Source organism: Melanostigma gelatinosum (assembly GCF_949748355.1).
Source record: "Melanostigma gelatinosum genome assembly, chromosome: 18".
Classification (NCBI taxonomy): Eukaryota; Metazoa; Chordata; class Actinopteri; order Perciformes; family Zoarcidae; genus Melanostigma; species Melanostigma gelatinosum.
The window spans coordinates 7,814,724-7,833,872 of record NC_136651.1 but is presented as its reverse complement, the minus strand read 5'-3'; the positions used below and the strand labels follow the sequence as shown (position 1 = coordinate 7,833,872).

The window sequence follows — 19,149 nt, the reverse complement described above, 5'->3', positions numbered from 1 at the left end:
GGAAGGAAAAGGTGAGGAGGAAGCACGTACGAGCATCGGGCGAAGAGGACATTTCAAACGCAAGGAGGAGCAGAGAAGGTGATTTGATGTGTGGTACACCCACAGCACTGAGACATGCCAAGGAAAGGGAGGAAGTCAAGGAAGCAACGGAAGAAGATGTAGGTTATATGTACCATAAGAGGAGGAGGAGCCTGGGTCTGATCGCTGACACCGTCCGTCATACTTGAGGATCGGAGTCGGTTTGATAGCTGGCTCTGTTAAGAAATAAATAAGCAGTCACTCGAATATCTGAAACAAAAAGACCTGCCTACATTTACACCATTCAGCCATTTAAATGTGGAGTGATGGAAGTTTTGACTCTCACCAGAGCAGAGCTGGGCCCCGGCACTTCGCCGTTGGTGTCGGCAGTGAGCGACAGCCTCAGACTCAAATCCTCAGAAAACTCCTGGTTGACGGGTGGTGGCGGTAGTTGTGGCGTCGAGGCGGAGGACGGGCCGGGCTGGGACTGGGCCAGGCTGTCGTTAGGATCCTCTTCTGTGATGAGCTCCCAGGACTACGAGACGCAGCCGTGAAACAATAACAACATTCAGTGACCTTATCGCCTGCGACAGCTGTGGCTCAGTGTGCGTATGTACGCGTGTGTGTATTCTGCACGCTCACATTGTCCATGTCCCTCGGCTCCATGTGCTCGTTCTCTAGGTCTTCACTGATGTGGCGCCTCGAACGGAAAACACGGTGCGCTTCCTGATTGATCTGCCGCTGTTGATCGTCACTCTCAGTCTCTGAAATCACATCGCTGAAGGAGAAGAAGAGGAAGAAGTTATTCCATACAGAAGAAAGTGAAAACGGCTGCTAAGAAATAAGTATGTCTGTACCAAATCTCTCTCTTTTTAAATTATATTCAAAGCTTCTATTGTGGATTTCAAATGAAGCTGTCGTCATCACCCTAAAAAAATATAACTAATCAGTTTTTGAAAATGTTGTTTTTAAAAGGCTAAACGCCAACAAATGTGGTTTGAAGCAGAATGTTCTGTTCGATAAAAACATGTGAAATGGAAATGGTTACATCTATTTAAAAACTGAGAACATAAGGAGAGCGATCAGGCGTACATGTTGGAGGGCCGTTTCCACTGTGTATTGCGTTTGTTGTGGTTGACGTAGTAGGTGCGTCCCAGGTTGTCCACCTTCTCTTCCCAGCCAGGGGGCAAAGGAGGAAGCAGCTGCTGGGGCCGCTGGGAGCCCGAGTCCGCGGACTCATCCCAACCCTGAAAGAGAAAGTTCAGATTGTTTGACGTGAGGCAGTGTGAGTAACTCTCTGGCAGCCCGAGGTCAAGGATATCCCAGTGAGCTGACAGCTTGTCAGACACACATGACCATCCAATTCAAGAGGGGATTCAAGCATGGAAATACATTAAAGATGTCCCATTCACTTGTTGCTGGGTTGCGGTTCTAAAATGGTTTTCTGAGCATTTACTGGCGTTTGTTTTTGTTTGACAAGCTGCCAGCTGGGTGGGATAACTCCGACCATAAGATCTTAGACTCCGCAAATGTGCATCAATATCACGACCAGTGTTGACAAATCTGAAGTAAAGAAGTCGATAAGAATCTAGGGAATGAAAATAAAAGATTTTTCACAGCAAGAGCCGACAATAAAAGGTGGTTAACAGAGTGGCATTCAAATTTCCATACTTTTGCGGCTAAATGGCAGCTTATTTTTGAAGCCTTTCACTGTCTGAAATGTGTAGCTCCTCTCAAGCCCTCTTTGATAATCCACACATGAAGTAAAAGAGAAGCTCCTATTTCTCCAAATAACAGGCAGTAGTGTAAATGGGTTTTCCAGACCCTGACCTGGAAAATACTTTCACCAAATTCTGGCAGCAAGATGCTGCCAGAATTCTTCGAGAAAAGAATAAAAAGAGGAGCCTTCCTTTGTCCTCTAACTCGGAGTAAAAAAACACATTTCTATTGGTTCAAATTAGGACACTCACTTTCATCTTTAAGTGTGTTTTCTTTGTGTGGAAGGAATAATTAAAAAACGAGATTCTGGTTTGGCTTCAGGTTGTTATGAACAAGACGGTCAAAAATAAAAAAAACCACAAGTAATGCTAAATCAGCAGTTCAATAGCCAAGACCTTACCTCAGCCTCCTCCCTCATCTCCCCAGCCTCCTCCTCTGGTCCTCCTTGTTTGGGCAGATAAGCCATCTTCAGACGCAGGTAACCCTTCACCCTGGACTTGTGACTAGAAGGAGACCATCAGCAAAAACAGACTCGTGTCAAAACAGCACATCAAAAACCAAGTGGACTGCAAACCTCAGAGCCTCTAGTCGGCTAATGCTTTGAAATGCAGGGGGGGGGGGGCAGGTTCCAAACTAGTAGCACCAGATGGTCTTTCACATTCAGTGCTCAACTGACCGTCACATGAACTTACTGCTCCCTGGAGACGTGACACCGGTAGCACTGTTGCAAACCGTGATTAAAGTAACTCAATGTCTATGGGGGGGGAGAATCAGACACAATTCAACCGAAGAAGTTTACTGGTATATAAGCTACTGGGCTGGCTATTCCTAAGTTACTGGTTCACTGTTTCACATCCAGCAGAAACTGACCTTCTGGGCCGCAACAGGAAGTCTTTAAATGTGTACGGCCGCTCCATAGCAGGGTCCTCCGTCTGCAAATTAAAAAGGAGGCGTTTGTTGACAGTAATCAATCGAACGCACATGCAAATTACACATGTTGGATGAAATATCAAGTGTCATGAGTTTACAGCACGGCTGCAACCCTCTGCCCAGCCATCCCGGGATCATTATGCAACGGTGAGCTTCTCCTGTTACATGTTGAACAGCAGAAAGGTCTTTTGTAATCCCACTACTCTCTGACTGGGCCTAAACCAGTCCAGACTGGCTGCTCACCACATACTGCTCTACGACGTACGATCTTCAACGCAAAAGAAATAATCATTAAAAAAGAGATGTGGTGAAGCTGTCCGTCAAATCTTAGACATTAAGGATTTACATCAAGTTTTGTAAATAATGCATCCACATAACTGTTAGAAGACATTGCTGTTAAAAGCCTGAAGCCACATGCACTCCATTGTATGTGTTAATCGTGCAAAACAGGGCTAGGTACATGCACTGGCACGGTCATATGATGCATGAATATGGTTTTAAGTAAGTTCAAGCTTCCATCAGGCAAATGCAGCTACCAGATTGCTTAAAATGAGTCATGATGGCCGACCGGATTAATGAGAAGTGAAAGAGGAGAAGCTGGTAAAGAAAAAAGGTGAAGACTAAAGTTACGTCCAGGAACTATGAATAAGACTTCCTACAACATGCAGTCATGCATGAAACTAATAAGTCAAAACACAGATCCCACCATTGAAACGAGCAGCAGCAGCTTATTCATGCTCGGTTTATTTATTTAATGGCGAAATTCGGACCAAATAATCTCCATCCTGTCCACTGACTTCATCTCTCAACATGACTCAGCTGAGGCTTTTATCTGCTGCTAATTTCCTGGACCTATGGGAGTCAAATAGGACATTAATAATTAACCCCCACACCTTTTACTGATATGCTTTTAAGGTTCACGACTCAGACAGAACTTCAGAGAGCCTCAGCTGAGGACAAGAGGTGAGAATGATTTGCAGGTCTATTGGAGTCAAACTTAAAACTGTAAAAACTCTGCACGCTATTGTTTTTCCAAAGGCCTTCATCTCACAGCGAGTGTGCGAATTTGACGAGTGTAGCTTTTTCCATTTGGTTCTGATGGTAGCCCGCCCTCAGGACAGCCACCTCTGTTTATATTCCAGAGACAGCCCGCTTTCCATTTGGAGGAGTCGGCTGTTTGATCAAAACAAGTCTGCCTCTTGTGTGAGGCTGGCACATTCTCACACTCAAGACACACACACACACACACTCTCTCTCTCTTCGCCTGACATTCAGAGGTTAATCAGGCAGAGCCAAATTGAAGATAAGAAACAGCTGAGTATTTAGTCTGTTCTCACACACACACACACAGATGCAAATAACTCACCGGCAAATGGCTGAGAGGAACATCAACCTGTCCCAGGAAATCATCTCTAGTCTAGAGGGGGGGAGAAAAACAAGAAGGTAACCTTCAGCAGCATACGGTAGTTTTCGGAGTAACAGCTTTTTGAGTGCGTCTGGGGAATACCAAAATTCCCAGCAGGGGAAGAGAGAGGAAAAAACACAATGTTGAGGCGAATTACCTAATGCACCACAAGGTCCAGCAGCACTTTGTGTTTATTTGAGTGAAAAGGAGGCAAAGATATTCATTTCATGGACGGCCCCTTCCAGAAATAACCTCTAGCCTTTTTTTATGAACACCTATAAGTGGTCTGAAAATCTCAGAGTGCAATTATATTTGAGCAATTTCTACCACAATACAATATTTGCTCTAGTTTGTTGTGCCTTGTTAGGTCGACAAAATCGTCTCTACCAATCGGATTTCGACAGGTGTCCATTGCAGAAGGCTCAGTGTTGGGTTTTATTTATGGACGGGCCTTTGGTATCATTTCATAGGAGAAGAACCTGTGAACCCAGCGAGGAAAAACAACACCCACTGCCACCAGATTGAAGCCAAGTCAGTCAAGACAGAGGGAGAGAAGGATAGAGGCGACGACTGGGGGTGAATCGGGGAAAGTTTGCGTTTCAGATTCAAGAAGCCCGTTGATCTGTTCTGAGAGGAACAGGGGGTGATTGAGCTGCGCAGCAGCAGCCCCCGCGGGGAGCAATGATTACCTGTGTGAGATGGAAAATGCCATTCTTGGAAGTAGCCTGTGTGTGGGACACAACGGATTGAGACAACAGGCGTTAAACTAGCAATGATGTTTGTGTGTAGACACTGGTTTGACAGGAAAGGCTGAGTTGACACAATGTTCGTCACTTTAATGAGTCCAGCGTTTCTTTCTTTGACTTATTGGTCCACAGAGGAAAATATCAACGCTGTGGCATCTGTAGAAGTCGCTTCACTGCTGCACAAAAGTAGTGCAGTCATAAAAGTTCCAGTTGAACATTTAAGTGTGGGCAACTTGATTTGACAACGAAATATAATGAGATTTCTGGTCCCTTTTTAACTTTGAAAAAAATGTGCGTATGACAAAAAACGTTCTTTAAATCTCATCAAATATAGTTCAGATCAGAAATTTGTAGTAAAAAAAACAAGAAAAAGCTAAGCTGGTACGAGGTTAAACACAGACATCACACTGGTTTATTGTGATCATCAGAAGGAGAAGGCTAAAGCAGTCTCCCTGTGGGCTCCCACCACAGTTAACAGACCTGCAATTCAATGGTGAAAGGTTACAAATGAGTCGCATTAATGCACAGTCACGTAAACGGACATGTGTGAATGCATTTGTACTCTCAAACACAAACACACACTGAACTATTTCTTCTTGGAAAAGCCACAGCCACTACTGTTTAAGTTACAGTAGTGTCTGCTTTCAATTCCCAAAGCAACTACACAACTACTTTACTTCTTGCATCACCCCAAAGTAATTAAAAACAGCGGATCACGAGGTTCATCTGAACTTGGAGAGAGCAACAAAAAGCAACCTGGACCACAGCATGAGTCTGATAGTATTACACTCTTTCACCTGCAACCTACAATGTGAATTGTTTTGCTTTATAAATAAAGTTTAGAATAACAATAAATGCTGCAGAGATTTTACCAACCAGCCAAGACTTTTGGCACTGATGAGTCACCGTGAGCATTTAACCCTGACCTGGAAATTACACTTATTAATTTGCTTGATCCTATGGAACATGTGGTACTCTGGCTTGTAACCTACGAGTATCCCATGTACCCGTGGCTGGTTTTTGATTTTTAATCTGTCCATAACAATAACAAGCATTTTAAGCTGTGGGTACGTGTAAGCAGAGGGATATAATTGCAGAGTCATCAAAGGGTCACAGTTGAGCCTGCAGCTGCCTCCCAGGGCCAGGTTACACTCCGAGAGGGAGGGTGCTGCTGCCGACCAACAGAAGGAGGGAGGAAGAGTGAAGGAGGCAGATGATGGATCGTAAAAAAACTAGCTCAAAAAAACGTTTGAGATTAAGACAGAAGGTCAGGTTCATTCACCTCATCTCACTTACAGAGAGGTTTGGGGTTTTATAATCCCGTCTGTGAGATTTCTGCTGCCACCCCAGTACAATGGAGCAATTGTATCACAGCATTGAAAAATGAAATTTTAAATATTGAGGGGCGCGACATTCATTTCCAGAAACAATGTCCCTGTAACTCTAAGAGAATCCGCAGAGCGACTGTTTACATACTGTCGGTAAAAAATAACAAAGATGACGGAGCCAGGGGAGGGTGTTAATATTTAGAGAAGATTGAAGCAGTATATATATATATATACACGAGAAAAAACTGACAAATTTCTGGAAAAAAAACTAAATTTGGTATAATGTTTTCTTCTGAATAGGCCCAATTCACAGCAATGTCTCTGCAAAGTCTGGATGCTTATGATAATGTAGTGATTCTGGGCTAAAATCAAGTATTTCCTTATGGCTCAGTCTAATTTGATTAGCTCAACCACAGCGGGCATAATGCATGGCAAGCATTCTATAAAGCTTCTATAATGTGATTAGATTGATCCAATGACAAAAAAAATTTGTCCCTTTAATCTCAGAGAATTCGATTTTTTTTAAGTGAATTGATACCTCTTTTTGCCCCAATATGCTGTCTTGGTATTGGACCTGATCAAATAAAACTAAAACTATCAGTATGCCTGGATAACACAAGAGGTAAGTGAGAGCAAAATTACATTTTTAGAAATTTGGGTGAACCAATCCTTTCGAACAGTAGTCTTAAGTAATCAGAATTGACAATGCCAACTGTAGCCGTACTGAACTGGCATGAATGAATATATATGATATATATGAGTTGATGATAGTCAGAAACCTTGAACGGTTCGTGTCTGGCACTGAAGTGTGAAAAGGTTGTCTCACCTACTCAACAGCCTCCATGCTGACACGACTGAATTACAATGCCGCGCATTGCATCAGATCTCAGAGATCAGAGTTGACAGAGAAAAGCCCTTCACAACAATAGCAATTTGAACCCCTTACATGCTACTGGACCAAAATAAAAAGAGAGTCCCGTCCCCCATCCCCATCCATCCACAACCCTGTAAATATAGCAAACCCGTTGGCCTGCAACAGCTCTTTGTGAATGGAAACTGGGGGGCGTCGATGCAGGGCTGTAACGAGGGCATGGCACTGTGGCGTAGCTGTCTCCAGCTAGTCTCGCTGGCACACACACACACATCTATATGGAGACAACACAGACTCATGGTATCCCATGCAGGGCTTTAAAAAGGGGCAGTCCAACTCCAGGCTAACAGTTGGGGAAGACCTGTCATTATGGTCTAAATGAGGATTTCCTTGTTGTATGAGAAACGGGATGCCCTAAAGTAACAACACCACAGGTCTTAAAAAAAAAAAAAAAAAAAAAGGGGACAGAAGAAGGTGTGTAAAATGCATTCACGTATGGCTGTCAAAATGAAACCAAAAATATATATTGCATACTGCAGATGTATTGTTATCCGGCCTTAAAAGGTCAGGAAGAAACTGGTTTATCACCATCCACATGAAGCAAGAAGTTAGAGATGAAACCTCGGGCACCGGAGGACACTACAACAACATATCTCCCTTGAGGTCTAACAAATGTGTTGAATTCCTCATAAAATATTTGCACATCTGGCTTTTTCAAGATTTTAAAACCAAATTTGTTTACATCCATGTTAACCTGCTAGGAGGTTTTGATCCTCACAGCTTCGGCTGCTGTTTTATCATTGCAGTGGAATAACGTCAATCTATTGGCAGGATGGCATATTGTGAGTCATAAATAAAATGCATTATTAAAAAGGTGAAAACTCCACAGGGTACCTTCAAGTTTGATTTATTATAATTCCCTGGTGTAGTAAAGTAGCTTCCATCCTGGGGGGTTGGGATGCCCCGAAGGTCGCAAGACAAATCGGAGGAGTCATGAGATGATTAACAGGATATCGGGGAAAAGAAAAACGGACCACAACACATCTGTTCTGCTTCCAAAGCTTTAAGCTATACATGATAGGAGAGCAGACAGCGATATCAAAATACTTCAGGAAACGGATACTGATTGGCTTGTTTAACTTCTTCATCGTTTGGCCCATAATGACATCTTAGTTCTTAATCACTCATGGAGCAGCTGCAAAGGACACGGATCCATACCAGTCTAGAGCCAAAGACATGCCGCCTGCCCGCTCTCAAAATCAACAACCCCACCAGAAACGGACTAAAGATAGAAAGGGCCAACTCTCAAAGAGCACTGGCTGCAGTTAAGGGTATTACCAAACGTAAGTGTCAGATTTCTGTGGAACAGAAGGCAACAAGTGCACGGGGAGAAATCGTCCACTCATCTTGTTCCCGGTTTCCTTTTGTGACTGAATTGGCCGATGTGTGTAAAACTTCAAATGCCTGTGGTTGTGAAGTGAAAGAAAGCCAGAGTGTGTGTGATTTAGCTCAGCAGCCATGTCCGTGCTTTGCACTTCCCAGAATGCCACCACCCTCTTCCTGCACCTCTCCTCAACTGGGCTGGATTCAGTGAGTGACAAATGAAATGTGAAATACTCAAGACACCCCACAGCATATATATCATTTACGTATCATAATTGTCACCTTGATTCTCATTTTTAATACCCATGGCTCTACTAAATGCCGTCCTTCTTCTGGCTACACTCCAAACGAGCTATCGTGTGTTCAACTAAATGTCATATGAGGGAGAAGACCCATCCACGATTTAATGTGATTGTTTACAATTCATTCATTCAAATTATTTCTTATCTCATTTTCAAATCCCTTTACAGTATTTACAAAATCGTTTTACATTTAAAAACGTTTCCAATCATATTTACCTTGGGATTATTCTTCGTCAAATCATTGCCAATGCCAATATCCTGATCTCCACCTCCGCCTGGGGTAAAATAGATCTTGAAATGAGGCTGCCTCCTGGAAGAACCCCCACGGATTTTGAAAGTACAACCATTAGATCTTGCTTCTGTTCTCTCCGTGTCCGTCTGGATCTCCTCTGTAGCTTGGCGGTCTGCACCAGTTTCCTGGGGTTGACTTTCCCGCAACAGCCTCGGTTGAGACGAGCGTCGCTCCAGTCGAATTCTTGGGTAACCTCTTGAGCTGGCGACGCCAACATCTGTGCATTCTCCCTGGGTTGCAGCAGACTCTGGCCTGCCCTGGCTATGATCCTGGTTCGGACTTTGCTGGAGCTGGAATACTAGTCTCTGTGTTCCACCGTTAACAACGGAGCACTGGTCCAAGCTCTGCTGCTGGACAGACCAGCCGGTACCCCCATAAGGGTGGATTCTGAAATGCTGGACGTCCGAACCATCAGGAGAGTTCCTCTGGATACAAATACCACCAACACTAATATTAGGTTGGCCTCTGCTATACATGGTATGGCCGTTGGCGCCAATGCTGAAGACCCTGCGTTTGGGCAGGTTCGGCTCCATCATAAAAGTTGGTGAGTTTAAAGTATCTGGGCTGTAGTACGGAGGCGGCGGGTGTCGTGGGACGTCTGCTTGGATCTGTGGTTCACAATAGGCAGGCGCAGGTCCCGGAGGAGTGTAACAGGGTGGAGGGACATCATCGGCATAACCACGGGAATCTCCATTACTTGATCCGTTGGAGCGCTGGAGGGAGATGTGCATGGAGGAGCTCTTGGTGGGCCGCGGTTCAGCGTAGGCGGCGAGCTGGGGTATGAACATCGAGGAGCTGCGTTTCAGAGAGGCCTCCGACCACGACGCTCTCGGTGGGGCATGCTGCGCAGCCGGCTCCTGAGAGGATGTCGATACCGGAGGCCGTTGCACGCGTAGCGCCTCGGCCACATCAATGTCTCCCTGCTGCTCCTCAGAGTCTCCTTCCAGTATCTCCGGGGCTGTGTTACTGCGGCCCGAGCCAAAGTACAAACGCAGACGCTGAGCCATTTTCACCTTGTGTCCCACAGCTCCCGTTCCCTCTCACTCTCTCTCTCTGACTCCAGTCTCTGTCTCTTAGTGTCGCCCACTTCTCTCCTTTGGCTGGCTGGATGACTGATCCCCCTTCTTTTTTTTCTTCCACTCTCCCTAACCCCCACCTTTCCCACCCTCTGCTAGTCTCTTCCACAACTTTCCTTCCACAGTAAACTGTACGGCGGAAAGAAGTCACACCACCAAGACTGACCACTGCAGAAAGAGCTGACAACTTTACACGGTGCACTCTAAGGAATGGCATAATGGAGGTTAAGGAGGGGAAGGGTGAGGGGGGGGTAAGAAGGATCCTGTAGACGCCAGACTCTTAGCACCATCAAGCTCTAGCGACAGACAGCAGAAATAGCCTGAGCAGAGTGACGGCCAGCATTCCTGACATGATTGGATAAGAGCGACCGGCGCTCCTGGTTTCCGAGGTGACAGTGGGTTGCTTGTAAGCCATGTGACCACAAATGGCCCCAGCACCTCCTGTTACAACCCCATGCTGCCCTCAAGTGCAAACTGGGGCCCCCAAACACACACCCCACGTACCACCGGCCATCACTTCCTCCACACACATGATCTCTTTCCCTGCCTCCACACACCTCGCCAATGTTCCCACGTCTCGGACCACACGGTTTGGTCGTTTTTAAACCCCAAAACATTACCTCCCACTTTATTACTTTACCTAAAACTGTCATCTTGAGTATCGGAGTGTAGCTCAGTTTCTTGTCACAGGTAAATGTGGCCTCTACCCTCTAACTATCTCTTCATTCATATAATAACATACGGCCATAACATCACCCTTCTGCTGTTGCTGATCTACCTACATCCATATCATTATTTAACAGGTAGACTGGTCACAAATTGAGCATTGTTACTTCTTGTAGCTTGGAAACAGAAAAAAAAGAAGCATAAAAATGGACTCGGAAAAAACAGCTCAATTCTCTATGGAGAAAGATATCCAAGTCCTCAAACAGAATAAACTACGCTGTCTACCATCCACAGCCAAACACTTAACTGTCTGGTGGTTTTATAGGCCACTCTGTTTGCATCCAAAAAAACACCCAAAACACGACTCAGCTGGGATTTTAGTCCACAGTGCTGAAAAAAAGCACACGAATTATGACGCTCACGCACTTGTAATGTAGTATTTGGCTAAAGTACACAATAAAAACAGAGAGAGAGATTTCCACAACATGCTGTATGTTCATGAGAGCATTCTTAATAGTGCAGTGATTCACCGGTGGATCAGCACGTGAAAATGGGGGTTTGGAGCTAGTTTGCCTGTTCCCACTTCTATGACTGGTTCGACCTTTGGTTAAGTCCTCAGTGTGTCACCGTATCCGTCTCAAAAAGCAAGCTGCAACGAGCTGACAGCCAATGCCACGGATGGGGCACCGCAATGGGAGAGGACAAAAACAAAAATATGAAAGGTCTCCACTTTGGACAACAGGGCATCAAGGAGACAAGCGATATTGACTCCAGGCAGAGGAACGGCCAAAAGAAAAATACTGTACAGCGAGAAGAAATCGTGGCTTGGCAGCCGGTTGCACTTTGCGAAGACACACTGCCTACAGTGTTAGTCAACAAATGTGTGTGAAACGTTACGGAAAACGTTCTGTATAAAAGAAATGCCAATGTGTGGTCCAATGGCACCAAGCCCAGTTTGCCAAATGACATAACACACCTTCTTCAAACAAAGCACGACACTGTATCTTTACATTCGCTGTTAGCAGGCAGTCGTGTAGTTCTCCGATATTTCGGAAGAGGAATATTAGTTGAAATTGAGTGCATTATAGAGCATCAGCATCTTTAGAAGTACACATAAGTGAAACCCAAACTATCACACGTGCTGCAGAGCTTAGTCAAACATTTCATGTCTATAAGACAAATAAACCATAAATGAAAGGACGCAAGAGAACAAGCAGCGATACTGGCGAGTGGTGGACGGAGCTGCCTTGGCATGCACCTAGAGCTAGACAGAGAAGCACCTCCTCAGACATATAAGGAGAGGACCGAGAGCTGTTCTTGTGTCATCCTCTTCTATACGGCAGCAGAGACCACCAACTGTAGCGAGGGGGAATAACTGAGCTGCCCTTTTGAGCGGGCTGAGCGCCAGTAATTCCCCTCTATCAAACATGCACACAACACGCATTAAAGTATGCACTGATGTTATCAGTAGCGTGCACATTAAAGGGACTGAACAAGATTTTAATCATGCAATTCCCTTAATTAAGTTATCAGGAAAACTGCAGAATGCTCAAATCTTACGACCTCCCACGTCGGTGCTGCAGACGCAAAATCACAGACGTCCTGAACCTGCGAGGCCGGGCCAGAACGTGCCTCATCCAGCAAAGAACACCAATACTATCTGGGGCCGCTGTTGGTTTTATCACACATCAAGACCCAGACCCCCAGAGTTTACTGAGAACGCATGAGAAACGTACTACTGACGACCTGAACTGCTCCGAGGGAAGCCTTTCGCTGCTTCCACAGAACAATGTCTTCATTATGTCAATGAAGATGGTTCACCAAGGTGACGGTTATTCAAAAGCGTGAATTAGTAAATCGATTATTTAGACTTACTCGAGCAGTTTTTAATTGCTGCAACTCTTGACATTGTGCAGACATTTGATCTAGTTCTCATGGCAACTGAGGGCCTGCAAATTTCACAAGTCAGTGAAACTAGTGTTCTCGACTGTGGTGGAAATTTGACATGAGAGGGAATGTAGGAGTTGTTAGTGGACTACAGCCTTAAAGTAGAGCAATGAAACTAAACTGGCCGTACACTGCCTATGGCCACGCTTCTTCCACGAGTACCGCAATGCATTTCTATTGTTTACACTACAGCTGACATCCTGTAATATCAAATCTGGCAATGTGTCAGCGGCAATGTGTCACCCCTGTGAAGACACAGGGGTGACACATTGCAGACACAGGGGTGCAGATAAAGTCAACACCATGTCCCAATAGTTTGACGTGCAAACAAACTGCGTGAACTAAATTAAGAGACACGAGGTTCGCTGTGGTTGGAACTCAGTAAATCAACTCGTGTCAAAACATGACTCAAACTAGACTCTAAATCATGTGTGATGTATACAACAGAGTGAGTGAAAGGTGAGAGGTTACAAAGTGTGAATCTTACCAATCTGTTTTCATCGAACACCTCAAAGAGTAGTCTGTGATTCTGCGGACACACCTGTGTTGGAAACAAGCCACACAGCGGTCACCCAGTTGTTATGTGGCACACAAAGCAAACGTAGATGCAGAAATCTGATATGGTCTATTGATTACAGAGGTGGGGGGGGAGGTGGGACTGAGCTCTGAGTTAAACTGCAACTCTGACACTACCGTTCTAGAGTAAACAAGTGAAACAACAGGCCGTCGTAGTGGAGGATACTGGGTAGACACATGATGAAGCACACAAAGAGTTCAAAAGCTGAACTCACTCTGAAGTAGAATTCCTCGTTCCATTTGGGATTGAGCGTCTGAAACAGAAAGTGCAGACGTGGTTTAGGCTGATGAATAATTAACAGCAAACACCATCATTAGTTTACATAGATAAACAGACCAGATGCATGAAACCGATCCAAGCCGTTAGAGGACGTTTGTGGCTAACAACATGTCCCGGTGATTGGCAGTAGTCCCGAGATTAAAAACCATCAGGATTTTTATCCCCTCAGCTCAGTGCGCGTCGCACAGACTCTTTTATTGGACTGAGAACTATGTGAGACATCTCGTGACAATTCCTCCGTTGATTGAATGGACTTAAACACTAGAATGTCAATGAAGCCTTAATTTCACAGGTCACCCTGATTAATAAACGCTTCACGACATTTTACGGCAACGATAAAATAACGTCCCCGTTAAATCCACTGCTGAGAAAGCAGGAACTACAAATGAACCCAGTGCCCTGTCTGGGCAGAAGTCTGCCAAATATCAAAGTTTGGTGATAGGCTGGCTTCTCGTCACTGATATTCGTCTCAGACTGGCTCTTCTTTTTTTCCATGCCATCCAGCCACAAGCCGTCCTCTTTGCTTCAACGACAAAGATGCCATCAAAGGTGTCCTACTTAAAGACACATGGAGCCCATGGAAGAGCGGAGCAGTGATGCTTCATTTTCTGCTCCACATAGCAGTGCATTGTCAGCTATTTATATCCAGTAAGGCAACCATGGCCACTGGCAGCATATGTCTGAGGCCTGAGCTGCCCGACTGCAGCGGAGGGCTGGCTGGCAGCTACATGTTCGCAAAGCTCAACGACCGAGAAAAGGAGAAATCGACAAAGAAATAAGAAACAGAGTCAGGCTGCTTCACAGGGTTGGAAGCAAACTGCTTCACTGGAGTTTCACATCTGTGTATTATGTAACATGTTATGGAATAACCCGCATTGCATGTGAATAACATCTAATGCAGAACTCTCTCTGGACTTCATTTTAAAACCTTATAGCCCAGAGCATTCCTCAACGCGAGCAACAAATATGGACATTTGGTTCACAATCACAGCCCACTTGCACATTAAAACATTGTCCGAGTGGAGTTTACACTGTTAACAAGTAATAGCTCCCCCTGCTGTGAATAGATTTCCTCCCCAGAATAGGCCACTGGAGGGGAAAGCGCTTGCCCAATGTCTCCCTCTACACTCTAGTGAGCAGAAACGGGAAGCACTGCCTTCCTGTGGTTTCCATCTCTCAAGATTATCAGACTGTCTTGATTTGAAGGAAGGGCGGTAGACGTGTTGGTGGTGGGATTAGGAGGATCTGGTGACCTAAAAAAACCTCTGACTTAAGGGAGCAAATGGTGAAGGCAAGGTGCAGGTGTGGGAGGAGATTACTGCGGCAGGAAAGGCCAATCGGACACTGTGCAAACATCAGAGTTCATCAGGTCTGAAACTTACGGGCCGAAAGCTCTGTGCAGAACACAGGAAGCCGCAGACGCATGCATCAAAAGGCACTTCTTACCTCAGGACTTACCTTTTTAATGGTTTTTGTTTGGACTAAGCCAAGCTCTTTGTTTTCATCCGCAACATAGAGGGAAAGTTTGACGTAAGGGTCGCTGCAGAAACAAAATCAGTGGAGAAATCCTGAGCCAAATAATATTTTAAATAGTTACATAAAGCATTGCTGACAAGATACATACATTTCAGTGCTAAAATAATATTTTTTTCAATATCTTTCTATTTAGAAAATAAGCCAAAATACTATGAACAACACGATGATAAAAGCAAAAATCTGACCACGTATTCGTGGCAACTTTAAGTACTTGGCTGTTTTTAATACTCTGTACTCGGACATGCTTTAAAACATACTGTATCTGTACAGTCTAGTGTGCCTGGCCTTACTTAGTCCTATTAACTGTGGTCACAGAGCCCAGATTGCCAGGCTACCTTCACTCTGACACACAGCTTGTTTCCAGACCTCAACGCTGAGTCTGCCTCCAACAGCCCAGCAGATAAAAGCTGCTTGCTTTGGGCATTGCGAGATTAAGGCTTATAATGCGTTACAAAGCAAGAGTGCTAAAAATAGAAAGTGACAAACATTTTGAGGTGAGCGGCGCAAATAGTAAGCAAGAGTATGTGAGCATGCGGTTTAAAAATAGCAAACTGGTCTTATTTGAAAGGTGCTGACGGGGTAGGAAATCTCCAGGCAATTGTAGATGGAGCGGTAGAGCTGCACTATTCAGCAGGCGGACCAATTACTCTCCTGATCTCAGTCCCAACAGGCAACACGAGGTACAGTGTCAGGTTATACCCTCTCCAAAAAAACCTCCACGAGGAGAAACACGTCTCACCAGTCTTATACCTACAAGAACGGTTTCACAATTTTTGATGCAGATTTATCGTTTGGAGCCCAACATAACATCAACAAAAGTCCTGCTTTGTGTGACCAATGGATTACCCGACTCATCAAGTTCATCGTCTACTTCAGAGGTGTCAAAAGTTTCCCATAAAGCTCCCGTTTCTGCTCCATCTACTGTGCATCCTGAAATAACTTCCCTCAACGTGTGAGCCACGTTACATGATGTGCGTTGATACAGTGACAAGTTATTTCAGGACACACATGGAGTGGTGTGCTTCTCCAATGTGGAAGTAAAACAGCAAGCGGCAGGCTACACGAGGCGAGACGTCATATTGAATTCTTCACACACTAACATAATATCTCGCTTTCAATCTTCCCAGATGATTAGGAGGGATGAGGGACTTAAAATCGTTCTTTTTCCCAAGCTCAGTGTAAGAACTTGGTGTTACGTGTTGCATTTCCTGAGTAATAAATGTACTTATTTTTTTATTTCAGTGGCTAGACTGAGCACACAAGGTAGACATTTTAATTGTATCACATTTCAAACCATCTTATGAATGTATTTTCAATCTGATTTGCTATAAATCAGTTTCCTGGGGAATTTTTGCCATCCAGACTTGATATAAGCAGCAATCTAATTCCAGCCTGAATATATCCAAAATTAGATTTGGCCTGCCAGCTGGCGCGCAGCCTTACATTGATTCTAAGGAAGTTGCTGAGAGAAAGCAAAAGGAGAAATGCAGATGAGAAAAGCAAAAATGCTGTCGCTTGATTGTTAATTAGCGTCTCCAGACACCCCGCAGCCTCTAATTCTGTGTTTGTGTGGTTCTGGGATGTGCTGTGACTAAACTAAAACAAACAATGGGCCTACTGTATCTCAGGCTGCACTGCGACTCCTTCTTGTCTCCTTCCCCCCCCCCCCAAAAAAAAAAGAATCCTGCTGAGGGAGACAGGCTACTTCAGGTCAACACTGAGGAGACGAAAGCCTGCATGGGTCGCTGGATTCAAACGGCAACTCGGTTCCACTTGTTGTTCGATTGCATTCGAGATCCTCACGTTTCTATCGACAAAGAGAAAGCTACGGGGGGGTTTCACCGAGTCCGAAACAACGGAGCACAATAGATCAAAGCAGCTGTAGAACAGAATAGAGCAGAAACAGGAACCAGTGTGGAGCAAAGAGAGGGAAAGAACACGCCAGTGTGAGCATCTCATGAGGCAACAGACTGCACAAGTCAGCGCCGTCTCCTGTGGTAGCTATGCAAACGCATCCAGACCTCAGTCGGTGTTTCTTCATTACAGCTCAGACACAATGCGTCGCTGTAAACGACCGTGTTCAACTGCAGATGAGGCTTAACAGTGGTCGTATGGTGACCATCTGCACTACTCTTGGACCTTCTCGTGCAGTCTGAGGGCAGAAGTTCCGGATGAACACGGAGTTAAAGAATGATGATATGCAATATTCTGTGGGATAGCCTGGGATGGTATTACTGCCATAATATTACATGCTTTTGCATTACATTCTTATGTACGGATGTATGCTGGTATTTAAAATTTTGATTTGAACAAGCTTTACATTCATTTTACTCTCTTCCTGTACATCTGACTTTATTTTGGCTATATGGCATCAATACCAGTGTGGTTTTTGAAAAAGAATGGCAGCCTATGACTTCATGAAGGTAAGACAAATCTACAGCAGAAAGGATGGTTGGTCCTTCTGGCTGAAACAAGTACATGAATGTGCACAGTGAATCAAACTAAAGCCAGTCAATATAAGCAGATATCCTTAAAGTTGGACCCTGGACAGGATGATGGCCTGGACTAAGAGCACATTCATGAAATGATATCTGATTTAGCAATGATTGACGGTCACTCTGTGTAGTATTAATTGATCACGCTGTACTAGCAACGCAAGTACAGAGAAGTAGGCAATTAAAATTGAGAGGGCAGAACTCAAAGCCCTGATAAAAATAAAGAAAACGATCATACACAGACTGGAAATACACCTCCACAGAGGGATATTATGTAACGTTGCATACAAGTTGTGATAACAGTGGGTTACGCTTCATCACAGAATCGCACAAGGAGACAGGAGGTCTGACAGCAGAAGAAAATGGCCCCTCGATGACCATAACGTGACAAAGACCCAGCAGAGTTTAATTCAACAACAGTGTCTTCTCCTGCGTGTGGGAAAGTATGTGGGCATGTATAATTATTAGTCAAACGCTTGTATCTGTAAAAGCTGTAATAGAGGTTATGAGTAGTATACGAGAGGCAGGTAATCATTGACTAACATGCCGAGTTCAAGGTCTTTGGAGGGAAAAGGAGTGTAGTCAAAGACTACAGGACACCCACATATACATGTTGATAGTCACAAAACAGTTATAAAAACGACAATACACATTTGATCTTTAGCGAGCTAGAAAGCAGCCGACATATTCAAATATGAGACTAGATTGGCCAAAAGAAGTGCAATGTCAGAGGCAGTGACCAGGCCCTTGACATCCATCTCGTCAATGATGACATTGAAGTGGGATAACAGCGTAAAAACTAAGAAACCTCCGATAAGGAAGCATCTTCCGTTGTGTCCTGTGATGCTCACCTGGCTCCAATGATGTCTTTCTTTGCCAAATCCATCCCAGCAATGACCTTAACCCGCAGCAGTCTCGTTTCATCCTGCAGAAGAAATGAGATGATGGACCAAAAACATTAAATCAAATTCATGGGATAAATATCGCATAACCTCCGGCCACTTCAAACATTTCAAGCGGCATTTTTCAATCAATAATCTTGACTTAAAAATGAAATGAGTATTGGAAAAGCTTTCAGTCCTGAGTGGGTCCAACACTTAGAACCTGGCAAGATGGCATAACACAAGTTAAAGCTATAGTGAAACATTGCGGAGAAAGACAATGTTATGATAGTTCATGTGTGCGCATCTAATTCCCACAGCACCTCCTGTACGTCGAGTTAAACCACCTCGCACCACGGTTTGGTTTACAGCTTCACACACTCTTCTCTACTCGACCGCAACTTGAGATGGAGTCTTAAGTGAAATCGCTGACACTGCTTCTTGGTGGGTTCATATTTACATAAAGCTCTACCACAAATTCTGTGAAAATTGTTATACATGTGCTAGAGAATGGAGCAAAAGAGGAAGAAGGGTTGGGAGCCCCAGACCTACCCAGCCGTTACCTTCTTAGACTATGGCCGTGATCAGAGGGTGTAGCATTTCTGAATGTTTGCCTCGCAGGAAGTGCAGCGTCTCATGGAATGCAGAGCCCCAATTGTCTTAAAATCATTACAGGATGCAATTTAATGCCTGCAATA

General features: G+C 44.6%; 1 protein-coding gene across 4 annotated transcripts in view; it reads right to left on the bottom strand.

The window, feature by feature from the left end:
• nedd4l (NEDD4 like E3 ubiquitin protein ligase) overlaps positions 1-19,149 on the bottom strand; it is a 37,029-nt gene that overhangs the window by 16,481 nt on the left and 1,399 nt on the right. For 3 of the 4 annotated variants that reach the window (XM_079289443.1, XM_079289444.1, XM_079289445.1), the window contains exons 1-8: positions 8,919-10,026; positions 4,034-4,084; positions 2,608-2,669; positions 2,138-2,240; positions 1,111-1,265; positions 661-796; positions 365-553; positions 174-254 (exon numbers count right to left, since the gene is read on the bottom strand). In XM_079289443.1, coding sequence (XP_079145569.1) covers positions 174-254; positions 365-553; positions 661-796; positions 1,111-1,265; positions 2,138-2,240; positions 2,608-2,669; positions 4,034-4,084; positions 8,919-10,001 — 1,860 coding nt within the window. In that variant the 5' untranslated portion in view covers positions 10,002-10,026. Of the gene's footprint in view, positions 1-173; positions 255-364; positions 554-660; positions 797-1,110; positions 1,266-2,137; positions 2,241-2,607; positions 2,670-4,033; positions 4,085-8,918; positions 10,027-13,170; positions 13,225-13,474; positions 13,514-14,997; positions 15,080-18,421; positions 18,496-19,149 lie in introns of those variants that run through there. The other variant, XM_079289446.1, reaches the window with a different exon arrangement.